Raw genomic sequence first — 26442 nt, forward strand, 5'->3', positions numbered from 1 at the left:
TGCGAAGTTCCTGTTCAGAAATCAGCAGACAGTCATATGGTCACTCGCTTGTAGGTAAATAACTGCTTTTCTCTTGCTGCTTTTAAGATTCTCTTTTTGCCTGGCCAGTGTGACTCAGTGGTTGAGTATCGACCTATGAACCAGGAGGTTGCTGTTCAATTCCTGGTCAGGGCACATGCCCAGGTTGTGGGCTCGATCCCTAGCAGCCCAGCAGGGGGCATGCAGGAGACAACTGATCAATGATTCTCATTGTTGATGTTTCTCTCTCTCTCTCTCTCTCTCTCTCTCTCTCTCTCTCTCTCTCTCTCTCTCTCCCTTTCCCTTCCTCTCTGAAATAAATAAAAGTATTTTTTAAAAAATATTCTCTTTCTGTCTTTAACCCCTGGCATTTTAATTATGATGTTTCTTGGTGTGGGACTCTTTGGGTTCCTCTTGTTTGGGACTCTCTGTGCTTCCTGGACTTGTATAGCGATTTCTTTTGCTAGGTAGGGACGTTTTCTGTAATTTCTTCAAATACATTTTCAATATCTTGCTTTCTCTCTTCTCCTTCTGGCACCCCCATAATGCAAAATTGTCCCAGAGGCTCCTTACACTATGCTCATTTTTTTAAGATTCTTTTTTCTTTTTGTTCTGATTGGGTATTTTTTGCTTCCTTATGTTCCAATTCATTGATTTGATTCTCAGAATCATCTTCTACTCTACTGTTGAATCCCTGTAAATTATTATTTATTTCAATTAGTGTATAATTAATTTCTGACTGGTCCTTTTTCAGGTCTTTGAAATTCCCACTGAGATTCTTAAAAGTCTCACTAAGTTCCTTGAAGCTCTCATTAAGATCCTTGAGCAACCTTATAACTATTGTTTTGAACTCTATATGCAATAGTTTGCTTGCTTCCCTTTCTTTCATTTGTGACATGTTTCTGTGTCTCTGCATTTTGGCTGCTTCCCTATGTTTGTTTCTATGTATCAGTAGAGGTGCTATGTCTCCTGGAATTGGTAGAGTGGTCTTGTGTAGTAGGTATCCTGTAAGGCCCAGTGGCTCAGTCTCCCCAGTCACCTGAGCTGGGCCTTCTTGATGCATCCCTGTGTGGGCTGTCTTATTGTAGTTGAGCTTTGATTGCTGTTGGTGTCACTGGGAGGAATTGACCTCCAGGCCTATCAGCTGTGGGGACCAGCTGTGACTGTAGTGGGACAGTTGCTGTGCAGGAGACCCCCACTATGGAGCAGGACTTGCTTTAGTGGGGCTTTGATGCTCACTGAGTCTACCTCTTGAGTGTGTCACTTGTGGATGTGTAGAGTCAGATGTGGCTGCCAGTCAGCTCTGTGGGGAGGTTTCAGAACAGGAATAATAATCCCTTCAAGCACCCCCATCTACATGTCAGAAAGCTGCCCCCAGGTTCCTGCCCTTATCCCAGACAATCCAGCTCCTTCCCATATGTCCCTGTATCCCCCAATGCTGCTGCCTGGCACTAGTGGTCAGAGACAGCAGGACTGTGTAAGTTCATGTGCCAGCCCTTTAAAAGGAACTGCCTGGGGCTCCAGTAGCCTCCATGTCACTCAGCCACAGTCCCTGCTGGTTTTTACAGCCTGAAGTTATGGGGACTTCTCTTCCCAGCTCTGGAACACTGGGCTGAGAGGTCTGGTGTGGGGCTAGGATCCCTTGCTCCTCACGGGAGGCCTCTGCAGCCAAGATATCTCTCTTGATTGAAAAAACCTCCACACCTGGGTACTGGACCAGCCCTTTCCATGCCTCTGCTGCTCCTACCAGGGTCGATGTATCTTCTTCTCTATTTGTAGGACTTCCATTCAGCTAGTTTTCAGGTAGTTCTGAATGATGGTTGTTCTGTATTTTAGTTGTAATTTTGATGTGGTTGTGGGAGGCAGTGAGTACTAGTGTTTACCTACCTGGCCATCTTGGTTCCTTCCTTGCTGTAGTCCTCAACTGTGCTCCTTGATTCCACTGTAGAGTGATGAAGTCTAGCCTTAACCTGATCTTCCATCTAATTTCAGCTTTCTTTTATTTCTCATCTGTAGCTACTCCAGATTAAAAAAAAAAAAATTTATTGTTGAGAGTATCACATATGTCCCCTTTTTTCCCCATCGACCTCTTCTAACCTGCCCCTGCCCCCCACCCCAGGCCTTCACCACCCTATTGTCTGTGTCCATTATGCATACATGCATACAAGTTCTTTGGTTTATCTCTTCCCATATACCCACCCACCCCGCCTTCCCTCTGAGATTCAACAGTCTGTTCCATGCGTCTATGTCTCTGGCTCTATTTTGTTCATCAGTTTATTTTGTTCATTAGACTCCAAACTTTTAATATCCTTCACACGATCCTGTGGCCTTACCCATAGTTCCTTAAGCAAATTATCTGGCTTATTTTTCACATAGGAAAATTAAGGCTCCCAGACACCGCATCCCCCCGCCCCCCATTTATTCTTTTTTCAAATTGTCTAATGAATCCCCTCATCTTTGCTATGAATTCCATCCTCTCATACACACACACACACACTAGAGGCCTGGTGCACGAAATTCATGCACTGGGCGGGTGGGCGGGGTGTTCCTCAGCTTGGCCTGCGCCCTCTAGCAGTCTGGGAGCCCTGGGAGGATGTCCGATTGACGGCTTAGTGGGCCTAAGCCATTAATCGGACATCCTTAGCATTGCCATGGAGGCAGGAGAGGCTCCCACCACTGCCGCTGTGCTCACCAACCATAAACCCGGCTTTTGGCTGAGCAGTGCTCCCCCTGTGGGAGCACACTGACCACCAGGGGGCAGCTCCTGCGTTGAGTGTCTGCCCCCTGGTGGTCAGCGTGCATCAGAGTGACCGGTCATTCCACCATTCGGTCATTTGCATATTAGCCTTTTATTATGTAGGACATGCTATAGATGAGGCCCCCTAGAACCATAAGAAATGCAAAAAATTCACTGTTAACTCATTCTCGAATTGCCCCTACTTAAAATCAAATTGCGCCCCCCCTCCCCCCCGTGGAGCATGTGCTGTACCTTGGGAACCACTGGGCTTGACAGTTTTCCTCTCTGAACTTCATTTCTGAATACATACGCATATACCAGTGATGGTGAACCTATGACACGCGTGTCAGAGGTGACATGTGAACTCATTTTTTTGGTTGATTTTTCTTTGTTAAATGGCATTTAAATATATAAAATAAATATCAAAAATATAAGTCTTTGTTTTACTATGGCTGCAAATATCAAAAAATTTCTATATGTGACACGGCACTGGAGTTAAATTAGGGTTTTTCAAAATGCTGAGATGCCGAGCTCAAAAGGTTCGCCATCACTGGCATATACCATGGGAATTGTAATCTCTTCTCCGTCTACCTCACTGGGTTGTCATGAGGAGGTTCTGAGCTAATAAACCTAGAAATGTTTTATCAAGTAAGTGATGTTTAAATGGGAAGGGGTTGTTATTTTTAAGCCCACAGGTACCCTCGCAGGTAGCAGGTGCTGATTAGGGGAGGAGGGCATGATTGTTTTCTGGGACTGTAGCTATGGAAGCTTTGCAGAGGGTTCCAGAGGCCTGGGAGGGGTGGGCTCTGACCAGCAGCCCTGTAGCGGTGGTCGTCCCTGGAGGCGCTGGCGGGGGGCAGGGAGTTAGGGAGGGCTAGGGGGACAGTGAGGCTGAAGGGGGAGTAACTGTCAAACCTTCCCACTTGGTGCCATTCTTTAAATTGTACGTGGCTGTTCGCAGCTGTACCTGCTCAGGGTGGGGCTCCAATCTCCTGGAGCCGGGTGGGGGCCGGGCCAGGGCAGAGCCAGGCGGGCTAGGAGGGCGGGTTTAGCTGTGCCCACAGCGAGGTTCAGCATGCTTCCGCTGTGGAGACCGCACTGCTGCTGTTGGTGGGGAAGGGTCTGACCCTGGGGGGCCGCTCAGGCCTCCTCCACCCGGGTCTGGAGTTGTAGGGAGGAGAGGCGTGCCTGGGCCCCAGGGGAGGGGGCCAGCAGCAGCGGGCCGCGGGCTATTGTTGTGGGCGCCCCTGGCGGGGGTGGCAGGGGAAGATATCAGGAGTTGGAGGTGCAGGCTACAGCTACCCCTGAGGCTGGGTCTTCTCCCTATCTGGTCAGCCTCCCCGTCCCCCCGGGGGTGCAGGGGCTGGGGTAGGGTGTCCATGCAAGGGAATTGGAAGAGCTCCCCATGGCCGCTTCCTCTTCCTTCTTTGCAGTCCGGGCTCCTGTCAGGTGCTCTCCTCAGACCCCCAGGAACTTGGCTCCAGCTGCCCGCCCCCTGCTGCACATGCATCAATATGCAAAGTGTTTGTTACGGGGACACCATAATAGACAAATTAGCATATTCCCTCTTTATTATATAGGATAAAATAATGAAAGTGTAATATGCTAATTAGATTGGACAGCCAAACAATCTTCTGGACGTCCTTCCTGATGAAGCTGCTGTGGCGGGGGCGAGGCAGAGGTGGTTAGGGGAGATCAGGCAGGCAGGCGAGTGGTTAGGAGTGATCAGGCAGGCAGGCAGAGGGTTATGGGTGATCGGGCAGACAGTGGTTAGGGGTGATGAGGCAGGCAGGCAAGTGGTTAGGGGCGATGAGGCAGGCAGGCAGAGAGGTTAGGGGTGATCAGGCAGGCAGGTGAGTGGTTAGGAGTCAGCAGTCCCAGATTGCGAGAGGGATGTCTGACTGCCGGTTATCCCCCAAGGGGTCCCGGATTGTGAGAGGGTACAGGCTGGGCTGGGGTCCCTTGGGGTGGCCTGTGGGGATTGGGCCCCAGCTTGTGCCCCCAGGCTTGCAGCCCCAGCTCGTGCCTCCAGACTCGCAGCCCCGCCTGGCACCCCACCATAGCTGGCGCTGCCCCCTCACCTGTTCCACCATTCCACCTGTGGGGCGATCAGTTGGGGCCGGGCCCCCCTGCCTGGCTCCCTCAGTGCCTGGGAGCTAGGTAGTGGCCCCAACTCTGCTGCCACTGCTGGTCACTGTCTGTGATGTGATTAGCAGAGTGATCGGGCCCCTCCTTGCACCCACCTTGGCCTGGCGCCGTCCGCTCACCTGCTCCACCATCCTGCCATGGTCCTGCTCTTGTCGGGGCCCATTGGGGCCGGCAGTGCCTCCACTGCCACCCGCTGCCAGTGCTACATCACCAACGCCCACCATATTCCGTGCTGCCCCCTGGTGCTCAGCGCACGTCATAGCAAGTGGTTGAATTCCCAGTCAAACAATTTGCATATTAGGCTTTTATTATATAGGATGTATATTTTTTCCCCATAACTATTTATCTCCTTTATTCCCCTTGCCTTTATGCCACCTGCCACCTCCTCCACCCTCCTCTACCTCCACCCTCATATATATATATATATATATATATATATATATATATATATATATATATATATATTTCAGAGAGGAAGGAAGAGGGACAGAGAGATAGAAACATCAATAATGAGAGGGAATCCTTGATCGGCTGCCTCCTGCATGCCCCACACTGGGATCGAGCCTGCAACCCAGGCATGTGCCCTTGACTGGAATCTAACCTGGGACCCTTGAGTCCGCAGGCTGACACTGAGCCAAACCAACTAGGGCCTCCACCCTCTCTTGATTCCTTAGGGACATCCCTCTCTTATGTCCTCTTGCTTCTTTATTTTTCAACTCTCTTTTTGTACTAGCTCCTTTTCATAAATATATAAATACTTATTCCATCAAAATCATATATTTCCATCAGCATTTTGTCCTATTTTCCCCTTTATATCCATGCTTCTAGAAATAGCCTAGGCTTGTTGAATTCATGGTTTAGTCTGGCTTCTGCCCCATCCATACTACTAGAACTATTCTTTTTATGTCCACTGATGACCTTATTTAATACCCTCTGCAGTGGTCACTTCTCAGTCTTCTGCCTGCATGACCTCACTAAAGCAATTGACAATGTTGATCATTTCTTTCTTCCTAAAACTCTTTCTTTCCCTTATTCCATGACCCTGATTTCTCTATATTGTCCTCTCACTTACCTGGCTGTTCTTTCTAATCCTCTGATTCCTCTTTTCTCCCACTCTCAGGGTTTTGTTGTTTGTCTTTTTCTCATGTTACATACTCTCTCTGTACAATTTAATTCATGCCTATTGCTTATTCTACCACATGTGGGCTTCCACTGCCACTCCAAAATCATTATCTTTAGCCAAGGCCTGTTTCTTGAGTTTCTTATTGGGCTATCCATCTGCCCCAAAACATGATACATACACCTAAGTGTTCCACCACCTCCCCACCAATTTGTTCTCAAGTTATTTTGCTAACATGCAAATCTGAATATATTACTTTCTAATACCTTTTACTATGGTGGCTTATAATCTAATTTTGAATCATGAACCTTTGGAGGAATGTGATGAAAGCTATGCTCACCCCTCAGAAAATTTCTGTTTCGGAGGTTTGCATATATCCTAAAGCCCATCCATGGAATTCTGTTAATGATCCTAACTTTATTGGCTCTCTGTCTCTTGCAGAACAAAGTCCAGTTTCTCTGGACTTTGTTCATAATCTGTTCCCCAGGATATATTTTTTGCCTCCCTGCACCACCCATCTTGTCTTTTTACTCTGTGTTCTGTTCATATGGAACTACTTATTGTTCCTCCTTATATCATGTAATTTTATGCTTAGTAGATAATTTCATTTACTGTTTGTTTGTTAATCCTCACCCGAGGATATTTTTCCATTGATTTTTAGGGAGAGTGGAAGAGAGAGGGAAAGACAGAGAGAAACATCGATGTGAGAGAAACACATTGATTGGTTGCCTCCTGCACGAGCCCCAACCAGGGTCCGGGCCTGGGAGGAGCCGGCAACCAACGTATGTGCTCTTGACCAGAATTGAACCCGGGACCTTTTGGTCCACAGGCTGATGCTTTATCCACTGAGCCAAACAGGCTAGGGATCATTTACTATTTTCTCTGGGTAATGTCCTTGTTCACAGTGGTATCTACCCTGTGAACTTATTTTCACCTTTTTAAGATTCAGCTCACATCTCTCTTCAGTGAAGCCTTCACTGACTGACATACATAGGCAAAGATATTTGCTCTTCTTTTTAAATCATAACTGTACTTAGTCTCTGTACTAGGCACACTGCATGAAAATTCTTTATTTTCCTATCTGATTCTACTAAACTGTAATTTCTATTTTTCCATGAACTACTAGTACCAAGCACACTGACACAGCAATTTTGTTCATTTGACAGCTTTTATTAAGCACTGTTCAAGACACTAAAGAAACAGCAGTGAGCAGAATAGAAAATTCCCTATCTCATGGAACTTACATTCCTGATGGGAGAACACAAGACTGTGAGCACATAAATCACACACACACACACACACACACACACACACACACACACATCTAGAATATAAAAAGAACTCTTACAACTCAATAATAAAACAACAATTTTTAAGTGAGCAAAAGGTATGAATAGACAATTCTCCTAAGATATACATATGGCCAATAAGCACATGAAAAAAATGCTCAACATCTCTAGTCATTGAGACACCACTTCATATCTACTAGGACAGCGGTTCTCAACCTGTGGGTTGCAACCATCGGAAAACACATATATATATAATGATCAGGGTAGGCCTCATTTAGAAGGTGGTATTTGAGCAAAAACCAGGGGAAGGGAGAAAGTTACATGAATATCTGTGATAAGAGCATCTCAAACGGGAGGAATGTTAAATACAAAAGCCTTGAGCCAGGACTGTGCTTGATTAGTTTCAGGGACATCAAGGAGAACAGTGTGGCTAGAGCAGGAAATGCATGAGAAGGGGATAAGAGATGAGGCCAGAGAGATAGGTAGTGCAGGACTAGGTTGGGTAAGGATATTTAAAGGACTTGGGTTTTTGCCCTGAGATGTGAGCCACTGGAGAGTTTTGAGTGTAGGAGTGATGGAATATGACAGTGTTTTAAAATTATTACTCCAGCTGCTCTGGTAAATATACACTGTTGAGGGAAGGACAAGGACAGAACCAGGGAGATGAGTTAGTGCCATTATCCTGGTGAAAGATCATGGTTGCTTGGATTAGTGTGGTAACAGTAGAGGTCATAAGAATTGGTCAAGTTCTAGATGTGCCTTGAAGCTGGCAGACAAATTTTTTTTCCACAGATTAGATATGGGTAGAGTATGAGAAAAGTCAAGAATTATGCCAAGCAGGTGGGGTGGAACTGAATTGTCTGGCATTAGGGAAAGAGCTGAGGGGCAGCTTTCTCCCAAACAGAAGTGCTGCCAGAGACCATTGCTCCTTTGATGAGCCAGACCCCCACCCTGCCCCGAACTAGCAGACAGGTACCATATCTGAGTCCATCAACCTGCCTCATACTATTTGCTTCACCCCAGTGATTCCCTGAGACCCTGCTCCACCCAACTTGCAGGCCTACCCAAGCTGTTTCCAGTGGATTTTCCATACAAATGGCCTGCTTTGGCTCATGCTTCAGATTTTCCTAAAATCTCTCAAACAAGCAGCATCTAGCCTCAGTGTGTCCTGTACCTCTCGTTAAGTGGCCTCAGGCCTGGCACTAGTGGCAGCCAGCCTTGGATCACAGCTTGGTATTGCCTAGGTACCTCCAAGCCCAGCACAAGTAGCAGCCATTGGCAGATCACTTTGTAGTTCATGACAGGTGGACCCAAGCAGGTGGCTCCTGGGAGGTCCCAGAGCCTGCACACCCAGTGGGCAGCTTCAGACCACATCAAAGCACCCAATACATTCAAGGAGCGGACACAGTGGGCACAAGAGCCTTGATGAAATCAGTCCTGTTTTGTGTGATGGGCTCCTGCACAGCTGATCCTCTATAGTGTTTAGAGATTGGTGGTTGGTGGTTGCAGCCAGTCCTTGGAGCTGAATAGCCTGGGTGTAAATGCCTCCCATTGGCAGGCCAACAGTGATCAAGGCTCAACTACAAGGAGAGAGTGTACATAGCCTACATGGGGGACGCACTTCGAACACCCAGCTTGGGTGATCAGGGAGGTTGTGCCATTGAACTCTACAGGACCCTTACTATATTAGGCCACTCTACTAAGCTCAGGAGACATAGCATTACTTAATACATAGAAACAACTGCAGGGAGGCTACCAAAATGAAGAGACAAAGAAATGTGCCCAAATGAAAGAACAGAACAAATCTCCAGAAAAAGAAGTAAACAAAATGAAGACAAGTAATCTACTTGCCGAGTACAAAACACTGGTTATAAGGATTTTCAATGAACTCAGGGGAAGAATAGATGAACTTAGTGAGAAGTTCAAAAAGAGATAGGCAGCATAAAGTAGAACTAGAAAACATAAAAAAGATCCAGTCAGAAATGAAGAATACATTACAGAGAATCAACAGTGGAGTAGATGAAGCAGAGGATCAAATCAGAGATTGGCAAGTTAAAGAAGCAGAGGACAGCCAATCAGAACAGCAAAAAGAAAAAAAGAATTCCCCCCAAAACTAGCATAGTGTAGGGAGCTTTTGGGACAACTTCAAGCATACCAACATTCACATCTGGGGGTGCCAGAAGGAGAAGAGAGAGAGCAAGAAATTGAAAACCTATTTGAAAAAATAATGACAGAAAACTTCCCTAACTTGGTGAAAGATATAGACATACAAGTCCCAGAAGTTCAGGAGAGTCCCAAACAAGATGAACCAAAAGAGGCCCACAGCAAGACACATCATAATTAAAATGAAAAAGGTTGAAGACAAAGAGAGAATCTTAAAAGCAGACAGAGAAAAGCAGTTACCTACAAGGGCGCTCCCATAAAATTTTCAGCTGATTTCTCCACAGACACTCAGCAGCCAGAAAGGATTGCCAAGAAATATTCAAAGTGATGAAAAGCAAGGACCTACAACCAAGATTACACTACCCAGTAAAGCTATCATTTAGAAGCAAAGGACAGATAAAGTGCTTCCCAGACAATAAAAAAATTAAAGGAGTTCATCACCACCAGACCAGCATTATATGAAATGTTAAAGGGTATTCTTTAAGAAGAAGAAGAAAAAGAGCAAAACTATGAACAGGGAGCAGGAGGGGGTCAATTGGGGGGGGGAGGGAGACACCTGTAATACTTTTAACAAGAAAGATATATTTAAAAACTATGAACAACAAAATGGCAATAATATATATCTCAACAACTGAATCTAAAAAACAAAATGAACAAGCAGAATAGAAACAGACTCAGATAGAACATTTTGATGGTTGCCAGATGGGAGAGGGATTGTGTTGAGGGGGCGTGGTGGTGAAAAAAGTGAAGGGATTAAGAAGTACAAATTGGTTATTACAGAATACTCATGGAGATCTCATCTACAGCATAGAGAATATAGTCAATAATATTCTAATAACTATGTATGGTGTGAGATTTATTGAGATGATTACTTAATAAGTTATGTAATGTCTAACCACTGGGTTGTACATGTGAAACTAATATTTTATGTTGACTGTAATTGAAAAAGAAAAAAAAATTATGCCAAGGTTTGTGAACTAAGCAATTTAGAAGGGTAGAGTTGCCATTTAAATAAGATGGGGAAGACCACAGCAGGATCAATATTGAGGAAAACTGATCAGGAGTTAGTTTTCAACATGTAAATTTTGAGTGCCTATTAGATATTCAAGTGAAGATGTCATGTAAATGGAACTATCAGCTAGGCAGTTGGCTGCACAAGTCTGGAGTTCAAGGAAACAGACTGCGTTGGAGATATGGATTTGGGAGATCCACTTATAGATCTGTGCTGTCCAATATGGTAGTCACTAGTTACATGTGACTTCTAAAATTTAAGTAAAGTTAAATTTAATTTAAAATTTAGCCCTTCAACCATGCTAGCCACATTTCAGTGCTCAATCACCACATGTTAGTGCCTACTGTATTGAACAGAGCAGATATAGAACATTTCCATCACTAAGGAAAATTATATTGGACAGCACTGGTATAGATGGCATTTGAAGCCATGAGATTGGATAAGTTCAACAAGGAGTGAGAGTAGATAGAGGGTAAAAAGGGGGCTTAAGGATTGAGCCCTGCAGCACTACAAAGTAAGAAATCAGGTAGATGAGGAAGAATCAGAAAAGACTGAGAGGAAGTGGGGAGTGAGGAGGTAGGTAATTCATAAGAATGTGGTGTCCTAGAAGCCGAGTGAAGAAAGTATTTCAAGTAGTAGTGAGTGCAAAAAAAAAAAAAGAAAAAAAAAAAAAAAAAAAGGAGTAATTGTCTGTGTAAAATGTTGCTAACAGGGCAAGTAAAATGAGGACTGATAATTTGCCATTACATTTATTAAAGTAAAGGTCATTGGTGTAATGTATAAATAATTCTTTGAAGTAGTAGAAACAAAGGCTTCATTGGAGTGGGTTCACAAGAGAAAGGGAAGATATGAATTGGAGCTGCCAATGGACTCAACACTTTCTGAGAAGTTTTGCTATATGTACAGAAGCAGATAAATGGGACAGTAGCTAGAGAGGTGAGATCAAGAAAGGGATTTTTTAAAAAGATAGGACTATGTATAGTAGAGATAGAATATTTGATTATGTAGGACAGGGGTGAGTTGTTAGATGTTTGTAGAATATGCAAAGGATGAGGAGCTAGTGCACAAGTAGAGAGGTTGTCATTAAATAGGAACAGGGGCCAAAACCGGTTTGGCTCAGTGGATAGAGCGTTGGCCTGCGGACTGAGGGGTCCCGGGTTTGATTCCGGTTGGGGGCATGTGCCTGGGTTGTGGGCACATCCCCAGTGGAAGATGTGCAGGGGGCAGCTGATCGATGTTTCTCTCTCATCGATGTTTCTAACTCTCTATCCCTCTCCCTTCCTCTCTGTAAAAAATCAATAAAATATATTTAAAAAAATAGGAACAGGGGCAGTATATGATAGAAGGGAAGCTAGATTAATGTGTACATAGGTACAGACAGGTAGCTGAGTAAATGTGGCAATGAGAGTTTGAAGAAGTTCTATTCTGATTGCTTTTATTTTCTTTCTGAAGTAGGATGCAGAGTTATCCTCTGGTATGAGAATGTGAGAAGAGATATAGAAGAAATGGAGAATGAATGGACTAGGGAAACATTATACAATTGCCAGACAGCACTAAGGTCCCACTTAAAGTTAATGGTCACACGTTTACAATGAGACATGAGTATTGGTTGTGTTTTCATTTAATCACATTCAACTAATGATCCACAATAAATATTTTTAATTTAATTCAGTTACTTTGGACGGTCAAAGGGAAAGGCCAAAAGGAAAGTTTCACCAAGAAAGTAACATTTGAACAGGCTCCTGAGAAATATGATGCAGCCAGGCTGGTGTGGCTCAGTGGTTGAGCATCAACCTATGAACCAGGAAGTCACAGTTTGATTCCTAGTTAGGGCACATGACTGGGTTTCGGGCTCAATTCCCAGTAGGAGGCATGCAGGAGGCAGCTGATCAATAATTCTCTCTCAGCATTGATGTTTCTATCTCTCCTTCTCCCTTCCTCTCTGAAATCAAAAATATATTTTTTAAAAAAGAATATGATGCAGTTTAGTATTTTGAGAGGAGGGTTGAGGATGTTCCAGGTGGAGGCAGCAACATATTCGAAGGCCCACAGGCATGGAAGAGCAGAGTATGTTTCTTCAAAATTTAGAAAGCTGTGTTGTAGGCTGCATTCTACTAAAAATATAATGTAGTGACTGTGCAAGGTTAGGCAGGAAGAATGTGCCTCATGGGGTTGTCATAAATATAAAATGAGCTCGTTAAATGTTATTTCTGTACTTTCAGATGCTCTTTCATACTCAGAAGCTCTTAATGCTCAGCAGTACAAAGTCCTCATTGGTAACCGGGAGTGGATGACTAGAAATGGTCTTGTCATTAATAATGATATAGATGATTCCATGACTGAACATGAGAGAAGAGGTCGTACTGCTGTATTGGTGGCAGTTGATGGTAAGTTTTTCAATGAGTATACTATGACTCAATGTTGTGATCTCAGCTATTGTTTTATGTGTATTTTTGAGAGACTTCTGAATTATAAGGATTATTTGAAAGCATCCTGAATGCAGTGAAAATATTAGCAATACATAATTTTTATAGATTAATTTAAAATTCTCTTGCATTTGCCTGACTTTATTTTCTTTCCTAGCCTATGTGTTTTTTTTAAAAAAAAGCTAATCAAGGTTTTTTTAAAACCTAAAAATGAAATAACATTAAACTAATAACAAAGTAAAATAATATTTATAATCTCATCATTCTAACAATGTCAGTTTTAACTGTATATATTCCATTTCTGGTTTATATATGTATATACGTACATATACATTCACACAGAGAATTACACTATTAGTACATATGGTTGCATTTTATTGTATGTAAATTTTACCTCAATAAAATTGAATAAAAAATTAAAACTTCTTATACACATACTATTTTATTTTGCTTTATTTTATTTAATACTAAATATTTTCCAATTTTATTTTAATGCTGCATAATTTATCAAACTTATACATTATAATTAACTTAATCATTCCCCTGTTGTAAATTTAAGCTATTCCTGATATTTCATTATTGTAAATAATGCTACAATAAACATCTTGAGGTTTTAGGTCCTTCCTTTTGTTAAATTATTTCTTAGGATAAATTTATAGCTGTGAGATTAATTAGTCAACATTTATATTCCTTGCTAAGTATGAAGGCAGTATCTTACTGTAAGGCCTTTTGAAGTCTAGGAAGAAGCAGAAAATATCATATACTTTTCTCTTTAAAAATGAAGTAACTACTTGCAATGATTTTCCCCCCAGTAAAATGCCGGTTTTATCTCTATCCACCCCTTTATCTTAAAAATAAAAAAAGTATTAGTTTTCAGTTCATTTGCCTGTAAATTAGCTAAATTGTTTGGGCTATTGGCCAATACTTCTCTAAGGAAAGAAAGGGGGTCTTTTAGTATCCAGTAAGGTTCCTCTTTTCATTTTCCTGTTACTATCTTTATTAATAAACCCTTATCTTACTCTATGAAATTTTCATAAACAAACATGGAGGTTTGTTACAGTTTGTGGTATAAACTCTGTGTTGGCTTGGCAATATTTTTAGTTAAGCCAAGCCTTGAACAATTTTACTTCACAAAATTCTTTTGTTTTTGAAATTTTAGGTCAGAATATTATTCTGCTTTCTCGGTATTCCAAACTCTTTTTTTTTTTTTATTCCTATATTAGATGTGCTGTGCGGCTTGATAGCTATTGCTGATACAGTGAAGCCTGAAGCAGAACTGGCTGTCCATATTCTAAAATCCATGGGCTTGGAAGTAATTCTCATGACTGGAGACAATAGTAAAACAGCTAGATCTATTGCTTCTCAGGTAATTGGTTTACTTAGTTGTTGGGTAGGGTATGAGTAACTTCTAATTCTTTTGTTGTTTTTAATCCTTACCCAAGTTTTTTTTCCCATTGATTTTTAGAGAGAGTGGAAGGAAGGGGGAGAGACAGAGAGAGAGAAACATCGATTGGTTGCCTCCTGCACAAGCCTTAACCGGGGCTGGGGATCGAACCTGCAACTGAGGTACATGCCCTTGACTGGAATCAAACCCAGGACACTTGAGTCTGCCGACCAATGCTCTAACCACTGAACAGAATCAGCTGGGGCACTTCTAATTCTTTATATACATTTCCTTTCTTGCCTTCAAATGCTAAAAAAATTCATATTATCTATTATTTTCATTATCCCTGAGTAGACATATCTGCTTCCTTAAAAAATTGGCATGCTATTCAGGCCGGAATTTGGGCTTTGTGTGCTACTGTAATAAGTAGAAAGCTATTTACTTAGTTCATGAGCTGCTTAAGTGACACTGTGCACCAGTTTCTGTTGATGCTTTCTTTGAAATGTTGCTCATATTTTTCACCAGTGCTGCCAGCCTAGGCCAGGCTCTTCTTATGCCAAAAATATAGCATTAGCTCCATGCACTTCCCTCTCTAGTTCATCCTGAACACCACTGATTAAACCATCTTCCTAGTACACCACTTGACATATCATTTTTCTGCTACTGACACCTATATTTGCCTTACCTTCAAAACTTTTCTCATATTAGTCTTTTCTTCTTAGGAATGCCTTGTCTCCTCTTCTATTAAATAACACAAGTAATATGTGAATGCATTCTTGTATAAAAATACAGAAGGTTATAAAGTGAAAAGTTCCTCACCCTTTTCCCAAGCTCCCTGTCAAGTCCTATCACCCACACTTTTTCATACGTATACATGTCCATATACAAATGTATCATTTTGGTATTTTCAACATAAATGGAATAATCTTTTATTTTTTTATTTTTATTTTTTTATTGCTTAAAGTATTACAAAAAGTATTACATATGTCTCCTTTTTTTTCCCCCCGCCCTTGACAATCCCCTGGTCTCCCCTACCCCCCAGTGTCTTATGTCCATTGGTTATGCTTATATGCATGCATACAAGTCCTTTGCTTGATCTCTTACCCACCCCCCTCGTGCCCTCCCACCCTCCCCGGCCTTCCTGCTGTAGTTTGACAGTCTGTTCGAGGCAGCTCTGCCTCTGTATCTATTTTTGTTCAAAAGTTTATAATGGTCTTTATTATCCAGAAATGAGTGACATCATATGGTATTTTTCCTTCATTGACTGGCTTATTTCACTTAGCATAATGCTCTCCAGTTCCATCCATGCTGTTGCAAATGGTAAGAGTTCCTTCTTTTTTATAGCAGCATAGTATTCCATCGTGTAGATGTACCACAGTTTTCTAATCCATTCATCTACAGATGGGCACTTAGGCTGTTTCCAGATCTTAGCTATGGTGAATTGTGCTGCTATGAACATAGGGGTGCATATATCCTTTCTGATTGGTGTTTCTGGTTTCCTGGGATATATTCCTAGAAGTGGGATCACAGGGTCAAATGGGGGTTCCATTTTTAGTTTTTTGAGGAAGCTCCGTACTGTCTTCCATAGTGGCTGCACCAGTCTGCATTCCCACCAGCAGTGCACAAGTGTTCCTTTTTCTCCACATCCTCTCCAGCACTTGTTGTTTGTTGATTTGTTGATGATAGCCAGTCTGACAGGTGTGAGATGGTACCTCATTGTTGTTTTGATTTGCATCTCTCGGATGATTAGTGACTTTGAGCATGTTTTCATATGTCTCTTGGCTTTCTGAATGTCCTCTTTTGAAAGGTGTCTATTTAGATCCTTTGCCCATTTTTTGATTGGATTGTTTATCTTCCTTTTGTTAAGTTGTATGAGTTCCCTGTAAATTTTGGAGATTAGGCCCTTATCAGATATGACATTGGCAAATATGTTTTCCCACACAGTGGGTTTTCTTGTTGTTTTGTTGATGGTTTCTTTTGCTGTGCAGAAGCTTTTTATTTTGATGTAGTCCCATTTGTTTATTTTCTCTTTAGTTTCCAATGCCCTAGGAGCTGTATCAGTGAAAAAATTGCTTCGGCATATGTCTGAGATTTTGTTGCCTTTGGATTTTTCTAGTATTTGTATGGTTTCCCGTCGTATATTTAAGTCCTTTATCCATTTTGAGTTTATTTTTGTGTATGGTGTAAGTTAGTGGTCTACTTTCATTTTCTTGCATGTATCTGTGCAATTTTCCCAAAACCATTTATTGAAGAGACTATCTTGACTCCATTGTATGTTCTTGCCTCCTTTGTCAAATATTAATTGAGCGTATTGGTTGGGGCTGATTTCTGGGCTCTCTATTCTATTCCATTCATCTATATGTCTGTTCTTGTGCCAGTACCAGGCAGTTTTGAGAACAGTGGCTTTGTAATACAGCTTGATATCTGGTATTGAGATCCCACCTACTTTGTTCTTTCTCAGGATCGCTGCAGCTATTCGGGGTCTTTTTTTATTCCAGATGAATTTTTGGAGAGTACGTTCTAGGTCTGTGAAATATGCCATTGGTATTTTAATGGGAAGTACATTGAATTTATAGATTGCTTTGGGCAGTATGGACATTTTAATGATGTTGATTCTACCAATCCAAGAACATGGTATGTTCTTCCATCTCTTTATGTCTTCCTCTATCTCTTTTTTCAACGCCCTGTAGTTTTCTGAGAAGAGGTCTTTTACCTCTTTAGTTAAGTTTATTAGCCATTTCAATTAGACAAGAAGAAGAAATAAAAGGCATCCAAATTGGAAAAGAAGAAGTAAAACTGTCCTTATTTGCAGATTACATGCTATTATACTTAAAAAACCCTGAAGACTCCATCAATAAACTATTAGACTTAATAAAAGAATTCGGCAATGTAGCAGGATACAAAATTAACGCCAAGAAATCTATGGCATTTCTATACACCAATAGTGAATGTGCATAAAGAGACTAAAAAAGCAATCCCATTTACCATCGCACCAAAAAAATTAAGCTACCTTGGAATAATCTTTTAAAAAATATATTCTTATTCATTTCAAAGAGGAAGGGAGAGGGGGAGAGAGAGATAGAAACATCAGTGATGAGAGAGAATCATTCATCAGCTGCCTCATGCACAGAATCTGGGCATGTGCCCTGACAGGGAATCGAACTGTGACCTCCTGGTTCATAGATCGACGTTCAACCACTGAGCCACGCTGCCCGGGCAATTGGATTGTTTTTATATAGACTGTTTAGCAGTTTTCTTTTTTATATAACAATATATTGTCTTGGAGCTTTGTCCATGTCTAAATATACAAAGTGATTTATTCTTTCTATGTCACTGCAAGGAATTCCATGGTATGGCTATATCATGATTTATTTAACCATTCCTCTAATGAAGGGCACTTAGGTGGTTTTGAAAATTTTGTTGATATAAACAGGGTAATAATGTGCATTCTTGGACATACCTCTTTTTTTTAATTAAAACTTTATTGTTCAGATTATTACAGTTGTTCCTCTCCCCCCCCCCCAGAGCTCCTCTCCACCCAGTTCCCACTCCACCCTCTGCCCTTACCCCACCCCACTGTCCTATCCATAGGTGTACGATTTTTGTCCAGTCTCTTCCCGCACCCCCATACCCCTTTCCCCCAAGAAAGTCAATCCACTCCCTTTTTATGCCCCTGATTCTATTATATTCACCAGTTTATTCTGTTCATCAGATATTTTTCACTTGATTTTTAGATTCACTTGTTGATAGATGTATATTTGTTGTTCATAATTTGTATCTTTACCTTTTTCTTCTTCTTCCTCTTCTTAAAGGATATCTTTCAGCATTTCATATAATATTGGTTTGGTGGTGATGAACTCCTTTAGCTTTTCCTTATCTGTGAAGCTCTTTATCTGACCTTCAATTCTGAATGATAGCTTTGCTGGATAAAGTAATCTTGGTTGTAGGTTCTTGGCATTCATCACTTTGAATATTTCTTGCACTCCCTTCTGGCCTGCATGGTTTCTGTTGAGAAATCAGCTGACAGTCGTATGGGTATTCCCTTGTAGGTAACTGAGTTTCTTTCTCTTGCTGCTTTTAAGTTTCTCTCTTTATCTTTTGCTCTTGGCATTTTAATTATGATGTGTCTTGGTGTGGTCCTCTTTGGATTCCTTTTGTTTGGGGTTCTCTGTGCTTCCTGGACTTGTAAGTCTATTTCTTTGACCAGGTAGGGGAAGTTTTCTGTCATTATTTCTTCAAATAGGTTTTCAATATCTTGCTCTCTCTCTCTTCTTCTGGCACCCCCATAATTCGGATGTTGGTTTGCTTGAAGTTGTCCCAGAGGCTCCTTACACTATCTTCATATTTTTGGATTCTTTTTGCTTTTTGCTTTTCTGGTTGGGTGTTTTTTACTTCTTCGTATTTCAAATCTTTGACTTGATTCTTGCGATCCTCTAGTCTGCTGTTGGGAGTCTGTATAATATTCTTTATTTCAGTCAGTGTATGCTTAATTTCTAGTTGGTCCTTTTTCATATCCTCGAGGGTCTGACTAGATTTATTGAGGGTCTTACTAAATTTATCGGCGGTTTCTAGAAAATTCTTGAAAAACCTTAAAAGTGTGCTTTTGAACTCTATATCCAGTAGTTTGCTTTCCTCCATTTCTGTCATTTCTCACCTGTTTCTTTGTCTCCGCATTTTGGCTGCTTTCCTGTGTTGATAGAGTGGCTTTGTGTGCTAGGTGTCCTATAGAGCCCAATAGCTCAGCCTCCCCAATTACCTGAGGTGGACACTCTTGGTGCACCCCTTTGTGGGCTTTGTGCACAGTCTTGTTGTAGTTAAGCCTTGATTGTAGTTTGTATCACTGGGAGGAATTGACCTCCAGGCCAATTGGCTGTTAGAATCAGCTGTGTCTACAGTGGGATAACTTCTGTGCTGGAGACACCCTTCTGGGGCAAGACTTGCTTCAGTGGGGCTTTGGTGCTCACTGAGTCTGCCCCCTGAGTGTGTCCCTTATGGATCTGAGGAGTTGTAATCTGGATGGTCCCACTCTGACCACTGGGTACACTGGCACTTGGATCTCTAAGGAGGTGCTAATTTAGCCTCTGCCTGAGGCTACCCAGCAGGAGCTACAGAGAGATCTGCAGATTCCTCTTCTTTGTTTGGGGTTTGGAGGTGCCCAAATGAGGCCCAGCTGTGAAGCAATTCAAGCTGCTGTGGGGCCTTGGGCCTTCTTTTGGAAGTTCTGGGTCTCTCTGACCCAGCTTCAGTTTATTAGGTAATTTTCAGATTGCAAAGGGCCAGGTCATTCATATGCAAAAGCCTCTGTGCCCAGGTTGGGGGGGCGGGGTCTCAGGGGATCAAAGGGTCAGAGCGAACAGCTATGGCTGATCCTCAGTCCTACCCTAAGAGGCCCTGCGTCTCAGTTTCCTGGTAATCGCTGCAAGCACCTCTGAGAGAAAGCCGCCCTCGAGTTCTGCCCGCTGCCAGACAATCCAGTTTCTCCTTGTATGAGTCTGGGTCTCCAGAGACTCGCCTGGAACTGGAGTCGGGGCCGTCAGGAGCTTGTGACTCCCTCCCGATTGAAAAAGACAACCGTGTCCTCAGTTGCCAGCCCTTTCTGCATGCGCCTTCGTACCTCTGCACTTTACTTCCGCACCTCCTCTGAGTTTCAGTGTGCTTTTCTCTTTCCTTCTAGTTGTAGAATTTCCACTCAGCCATCCTTCCTGTGGTTCTGGATGATGTCCGTTTTGTCTTTTAGTTGTATTTTTGAAGTGGTTGTGCGAGGCAGCAATTTCAGGTGTTTACCTATGCCGCCATATTGGTTTCTCTCCAACATACCTCTTTTTGTCACGTATAAACTTGTCCAAAATATTTCTCTACGTGGAATTGCTAAACGAAATGATGTGCATACTTTGATGGATGCTGCCTCCAAAAAGTAATATATGAATGCATTCTTGTAAGACAGTGCCAATTACACATTCACCAACAGTGTATAAGGAAGCTCATCTCTTCCTATCCTTACTATCACTGGGTATTATCAGTCTTTTAAATTTTGGGCATGTGGTGGGCAGAAAATGAGGGCTCATTGCTGAGTTATATTTCAGGTACTTGGTAATATTTTTTTGAATTGAGTCTGTTTTTCCTGACATAGGTTGGCATTACTAAGGTGTTTGCTGAAGTTCTACCTTCCCACAAGGTTGCTAAGGTGAAGCAACTTCAAGAGGAGGGGAAGCAGGTAGCAATGGTAGGAGATGGAATCAATGACTCCCCAGCTCTGGCAATGGCCAATGTTGGGATTGCCATTGGCACAGGCACAGATGTAGCCATTGAAGCGGCCGATGTGGTTTTGATAAGGGTAAGTCCTATAGCCTGCACTTTGAGGAGTGTAAATCTGCTCTACATGGTCAGGGATAGTGTCATAAAGTACATCGAGCAGGATGATTCTGTTTTTCTAATTTCCATGCTCCCAGCTATTGAGACTGGGAGAATTCGAGATGGGCGTATGAGAAGTCTTACTAATTACTTTCAGACTTTCTTAATCCAGTGAAGCAAATGAGAATGACAAGTTTCTAAAGTGAAGAACAAAGTTTGGGAACATACTTAAAATTATCTTCAATATATACTGAGGTTATTTTAATAGTATTTAATCCCTCTACCAGCATACAACCCTGATGTGTTTTCAGAACTCAGAAAAGTTCTTGAAAAACATCTTCCAAGGCTGACTCAAGTTTTTAGCAATATCTGAGATTTGAAGTTAATTTACATATTACCCTAAGGTACATGTCATCTTCAATATACACAGTATCAAATGCAAAAATTACTAGTTAAGTTAGAGTCTCTTGCTAATATCACAAATATTTCTGTTCTCAGAATGATCTTCTGGATGTGGTGGCAAGTATTGATTTATCAAGGAAGACAGTCAAGAGGATTCGAATTAATTTTGTCTTCGCTCTAATTTATAATCTGATTGGAATTCCTATTGCTGCTGGTATGTGACTGTTAACTAGTATTGCTTTTTCTTCTAAGGTCATTAGAGACCTATCATTTTGGAAGTTTTAGTCTTTTTATTAGTTTTGAGCTCATTTTTTGTGTGTAGCCTGCTGATATGCTGAGAGGTAATATTAAAATCAACAGTTTTAATTTTCAGCAATGTTCATTATGGTCTTAGAATGTATAAGCATTCTGACAGGTTTATTTTATTTTACTTTATATTTTTCTCCAAGTTTCTCCATTTTGAAAAATCCAAACCTACATAGACAGGGGAAAAAATGATACACTTACTTAAATTCATTAGTTAATCATATTTTGTTACATTGCTTCATCTCTTTCTACATATACTTTCATATATATATATATATATATATATATATATATATATATATAAATTTTTTGCTTAAGAGAACACATTTAGCCGAAGCCGGTTTGGCTCAGTGGATAGAGCGTCAGCCTGCGGACTGAGGGGTCCCAGGTTCGATTCCGGTCAAGGGCATGTGCCTGGGTTGCGGGCACATCCCCAGTGGGAGATGTGCAGGAGGCAGCTGATCGATGTTTCTCTCTCATTGATGTTTCTGGCTCTCTATCTCTCTCCCTTCCTCTCTGTAAAAAAATCAATAAAATATATTAAAAAAAAAAAGAACACATTTACCATTAATCTCACTACCTAAACAAAACTACTGTTAGCATTTAGTCTATTTACTTCAGGGTTTTTTTGTGTGTTTTTTTTTTTTACTCTGCATTAGTTTTTGTCTCGTCAAATAGTTGTAATTATAGCATACAGAGAATTTTCTGCTCTTCATGTAATGTTACAATAGCCAATAGGTTTTTCTTTACATTTGGGGACCAGATGAGAGATATTGAATGAAGAAATATGACCAAGAAAAAGCAATTTAGAATTATTTAATAAACATCTGATAATCTCCTGTATTTGGGGGCTTGGTAGAAGTTAGTAATAACATAAGAGAAATAGTTGTCATTTTCTTCTTGTTTTCTCTGGTTTGAGAGCCAAAGAAAGACATAAAATGACATGAGAGCAATTACAAAGCTGTTGATAAACACAAATGCTGAGAGGACAAAGAATAAAAGAACAATTAAAATACAGAGAGATTGTGGGTTTGATCCCTGGTCAGGGCACATACAAGAATCAATCAGTGATGCCCTGGCCAGTTTAGTCCAGTGGATAGAGCATCAACTTGTGGACTGAAGGGTCCCAGGTTCGATTCTGGTCAAGGGCACATGCCTGGGTTGCAGGCTCGATCCCCAGTGGGGGGCATGCAGGAGGCAGCCGGTTAGTGATTCTCTCTTACCATTGATGTTTCTGTCTCTTTCCCTCTCCCTTCCTCTCTGAAATCAATAAAAATATATTTTTAAAAAAGAATCAACCAATGAATGCATACATAAATGGAACAACAAGTTGATGTTTCTCTCTTCCTCCCTTCCTCTCACTCAAATCAATAAATTTTTAAAAATCCAGATAAATTAATTCATGGAGCAAGGTATTTTTTAAAAATATATATAAGTTATATAAGATCACTGTAGAAAAAGTAGAAAATACAGGTAAGTACATAAAAATTTAAAAATACAATAAGTCTATCTCAGCCCCATCATATGAGCAAATATTAAAATGTCTGTCAAAACCAAGTGTGGATGAGTTTTTGATGGTACTATGATCTGGTACAGCCACTTTGGAAAGCAACTGAGGAATATCTACCTAAAGTTGAAAATGTGCCCATGTTATAACCCAGCAGCTTCACCTCTAGGTGTGTACTCTAGAGTAATTCTCAATCACGTGCACAGGGAGACATGCACAAGAATGTTCACAGCAATACTCTATTAGTGAAAAATTGACAGCCACGCCCTAACCGGTTTGGCTCAGTGGATAGAGCGTCAGCCTGCAGACTCAAGAGTCCCAGGTTTGATTCCAGTCAAGGGCATGTACCTTGGTTGCGGGCACATCCCCAGTAGGGAGTGTGCGGGAGGCAGCTGATTGATGTTTCTCTCTCATCGATGTTTCTAACTCTCTATCCCTCTCCCTTCCTCTCTGTAGAAAATCAATAAAATATATTTAAAAAAAATTGACAGCCACATAAATCTCCACCAACAGGAAGATTAGTTGCTAAATAAATATCAAATGAGGAACTGATTTGTAAATATGTATTAGAAACACATTGGTGATCTGTTTAGTACTATCTGTTGTAACTAATCCACACCTGTTTCCTAGGAGTGTTTATGCCCATTGGTTTGGTTTTGCAGCCTTGGATGGGATCTGCTGCAATGGCTGCTTCATCTGTTTCAGTAGTACTTTCTTCTCTCTTCCTTAAACTGTAAGTATGATGGCTTGTTCACATTTGTATTTTATATTACTTTTGTCTTCCACAGTCAGTCTTGGTAGGTTTTATTCTTGCAATAAGCCCAAACTGTCTTAATAATAAATGTTAGCTATGTAATTATCACCTTATGTAGTCTATATGTAGCAAGCACAAGCTCCAAGTGGGGTAAAATCGAGTACATTGGCTCTGAGAGGTAGGATTTCTGATCATGTGACTACACACCATTCCTTTTGAGCTTTCCTAGCAGGGACCACCTTTGTACATTTCATACAGGTAAATCTCTTCATTTTTTAATGTAACAAGCATCTAGTTCACATTTGGTTATTTCAAACTAGTGTACTTTTGCATGTGTCCAGTTATAGGAAACCGACTTATGAGAATTACGAACTGCATGCCCGAAGCCAGATGGGACGGAAAAGTCCTTCAGAAATCAGCATTCATGTCGGAATAGATGACGCCTCAAGAAATTCTCCTAAACTGGGTTTGCTGGACCGGATTGTTAATTACAGCAGAGCCTCCATAAACTCACTACTGTCTGATAAACGGTCCCTAAACAGCGTTGGTACCAGTGAACCTGACAAGCATTCACTCCTGGTAGGGGACGGCAGGGAAGATGACGACACTGCATTGTAACAGGCCACAAAGAGTGCTATGAGCTCATGTTTTATACACTGATACAGTATTCTTGATGCCACCTTAGCTTTTCAAAATATTATGGAAGAATTTTGTATAGGTCTTATGCTCTTATATTAGGGATTCTATTTGGATTGCATTTTTCTGATGGCAAAAATATATTTTTCAGGGCATCAGCTCTGAACCCATCTTTATTAAAAATAAATTTCCATTATTTTTTGTTTTCACTAGCAACCGATCAGGTAAGCCAGTGAGGTTTACAGCAAGTCCTACAATGGAAGATTGCCAAACTGCTGCTAAAGTGATAGATGATTCTTTTATTTGACAAAAGAAACCTCAAGAGAAGGATAATTAAAAATTTGAAGATTTGAGAGCAAGATCTTGAGATTCTTGAGCCTTCATCCCTACCAGATTGGGAAACAGTGGCTTTCAAAGCACTGTGTAAAGCATCTAGTTTTAGAAGGAAAATAGTAGAAACTGTTTAAAAATAGATGTGCCTTCATTATTACAGGCTTTCTTACTCCCTTATTCTCTCTACATCTTTGTCTTTGTATTTGCTTTCTTAGATGACCCAGTATGTTTTCTTTTGTATCTACTTTTGTATCTACTTTTGAGTAAGCTAAGTATGGGTGGTTTTTCATTGATAAAATTAACACAATATTTCCAATATCTTGTTCATTTCTTTATCTTGTATTTCAAAAGACTTTACAGGTCCTTAGCATTCCCTGCTTCCCATCTCATCTTTACATTGTTGCTAAAAGTATATCAGGTTCTTCCTTCAGTGACACTCTAGCTTGGTGCAAGCTTTCATTTCACTCCTGCAGAGTTCAGCTCTAGGTTGTTTTTAGTGTAGTCCCGTGGTCGGCAAACTGCGGCTTGCGAGCCACATGTGGCTCTTTGGCCCCTTGAGTGTGGCTCTTCCTAAGCCTTAGGAGTACCCTAATTAAGTTAATAACAATGTATCTACCTATATAGTTTAAGTTTAAAAAATTTGCCTCTCAAAAGAAATTTCAATCATTGTACTGTTGATATTTGGCTCTGTTGACTAATGAGTTTGCTGACCACTGGTGTAGTCTATCAGTCTCAATCCAGAAACTTAAGATTTTTAAGCTTCTTCCGCAATTGATTTTTTTCAAAGATCAAAGACTTTTCAAAGATTTTTTTTTTTACTGCTGGCTGGTGTGATTCAGTGGTTGAGCATCGGCCTCTGAACCAGGAGGTCATGGTTTGATTCCCGGTCAGGGCACATGTCCGGGTTTCGGGCTCGCTCCCTAGTAGACATGCAGGAGGCAGCCAATCAGTGATTCTCTCTCAGCATTGATGTTTTTTGTCCCCCCTCCCTCCCCCCTCCCCCCGCTCTCCCTCTCCCATCCTCTGTGAAATCAATAAAAACATTTTTTTTACCATCTCTAACATATAAAGGTCATATAAAATTACTTGGGTTAACTAAATTTGTCCTTTTATGGTATATATTTGTCCTTAGCTGGCATATATAACTTAACATTTTCATTTTTTTTTAGTGTTTTAGATAACCACTCAAAATGACTTTAATGCTATTACACAAAACTGCTTTTACCAAAAAATACCATAAATTGTAATACAGAAATGAGAATTTCTCTAGGTTGTGATACCTTTTAGGCCAATCGATATTTTTCTTTAGTTTAAATCATTTGCACTTGCTAATTAGTGTGATTGGCAAATTCAGAGGCTTGTTCTCATTACCATATAAATTTAGAAATTCCTCTGTGAGTGCCTGGGAGTTTATACACTGGCCAGAGATCTTGTACTTGTACTTGTATCACTATTAAAATTTTCTTGGTAATTGTAAGATGGATTTCATATGTAGAATATGTAAGTGAACTCATAAATTTCCAATATTTTGTTCCCATTGCCATAAAGCTGCTAACACAGTGCCTAGTACATAGGGTTTGTACTCAGTAAATGTTAATTCTTTTCACTGCTTGAGGTCAGTAATAAATATTAAAAATCATTGTTAAAGAGCAGAATCTGAAATCAGATGGCAGTGGGAGATGGGTTTCTTCCCAGCCTATTTTCTTGCTCTCTTATCTTTTCATACACACACAAAAAAAGTTTACAGCATTATTCCATGTTGTCTTTTCAGATTTAGAAAAGATCTCATTTTTTATCTCAGCTATTTTAAAGAAAGAACTGAAACTTGATAAAGGTGCTATTAATCTAGAAAGGCA

At 41.0% G+C, this 26442-nt stretch overlaps 1 protein-coding gene across 1 annotated transcript in view; it reads left to right on the forward strand.

The window, feature by feature from the left end:
• The window catches only part of ATP7A (ATPase copper transporting alpha), a 177202-nt gene extending 151739 nt beyond the window's left edge, over positions 1 to 25463 (forward strand). The window contains exons 18-23 of the mRNA XM_036304686.1: positions 12710 to 12874; positions 14137 to 14279; positions 20428 to 20631; positions 21147 to 21264; positions 23494 to 23596; positions 23959 to 25463. Of these exons, the coding sequence (XP_036160579.1) occupies positions 12710 to 12874; positions 14137 to 14279; positions 20428 to 20631; positions 21147 to 21264; positions 23494 to 23596; positions 23959 to 24235 (1010 nt within the window). The 3' untranslated portion in view covers positions 24236 to 25463. The remainder of the gene's footprint in view (positions 1 to 12709; positions 12875 to 14136; positions 14280 to 20427; positions 20632 to 21146; positions 21265 to 23493; positions 23597 to 23958) is intronic.
• The last annotated feature ends 979 nt before the right edge of the window (positions 25464 to 26442 follow it).

The sequence above is a fragment of the Myotis myotis genome, unplaced genomic scaffold (genome assembly GCF_014108235.1).
Source record: "Myotis myotis isolate mMyoMyo1 unplaced genomic scaffold, mMyoMyo1.p scaffold_m19_p_4, whole genome shotgun sequence".
Taxonomy (NCBI): Eukaryota; Metazoa; Chordata; class Mammalia; order Chiroptera; family Vespertilionidae; genus Myotis; species Myotis myotis.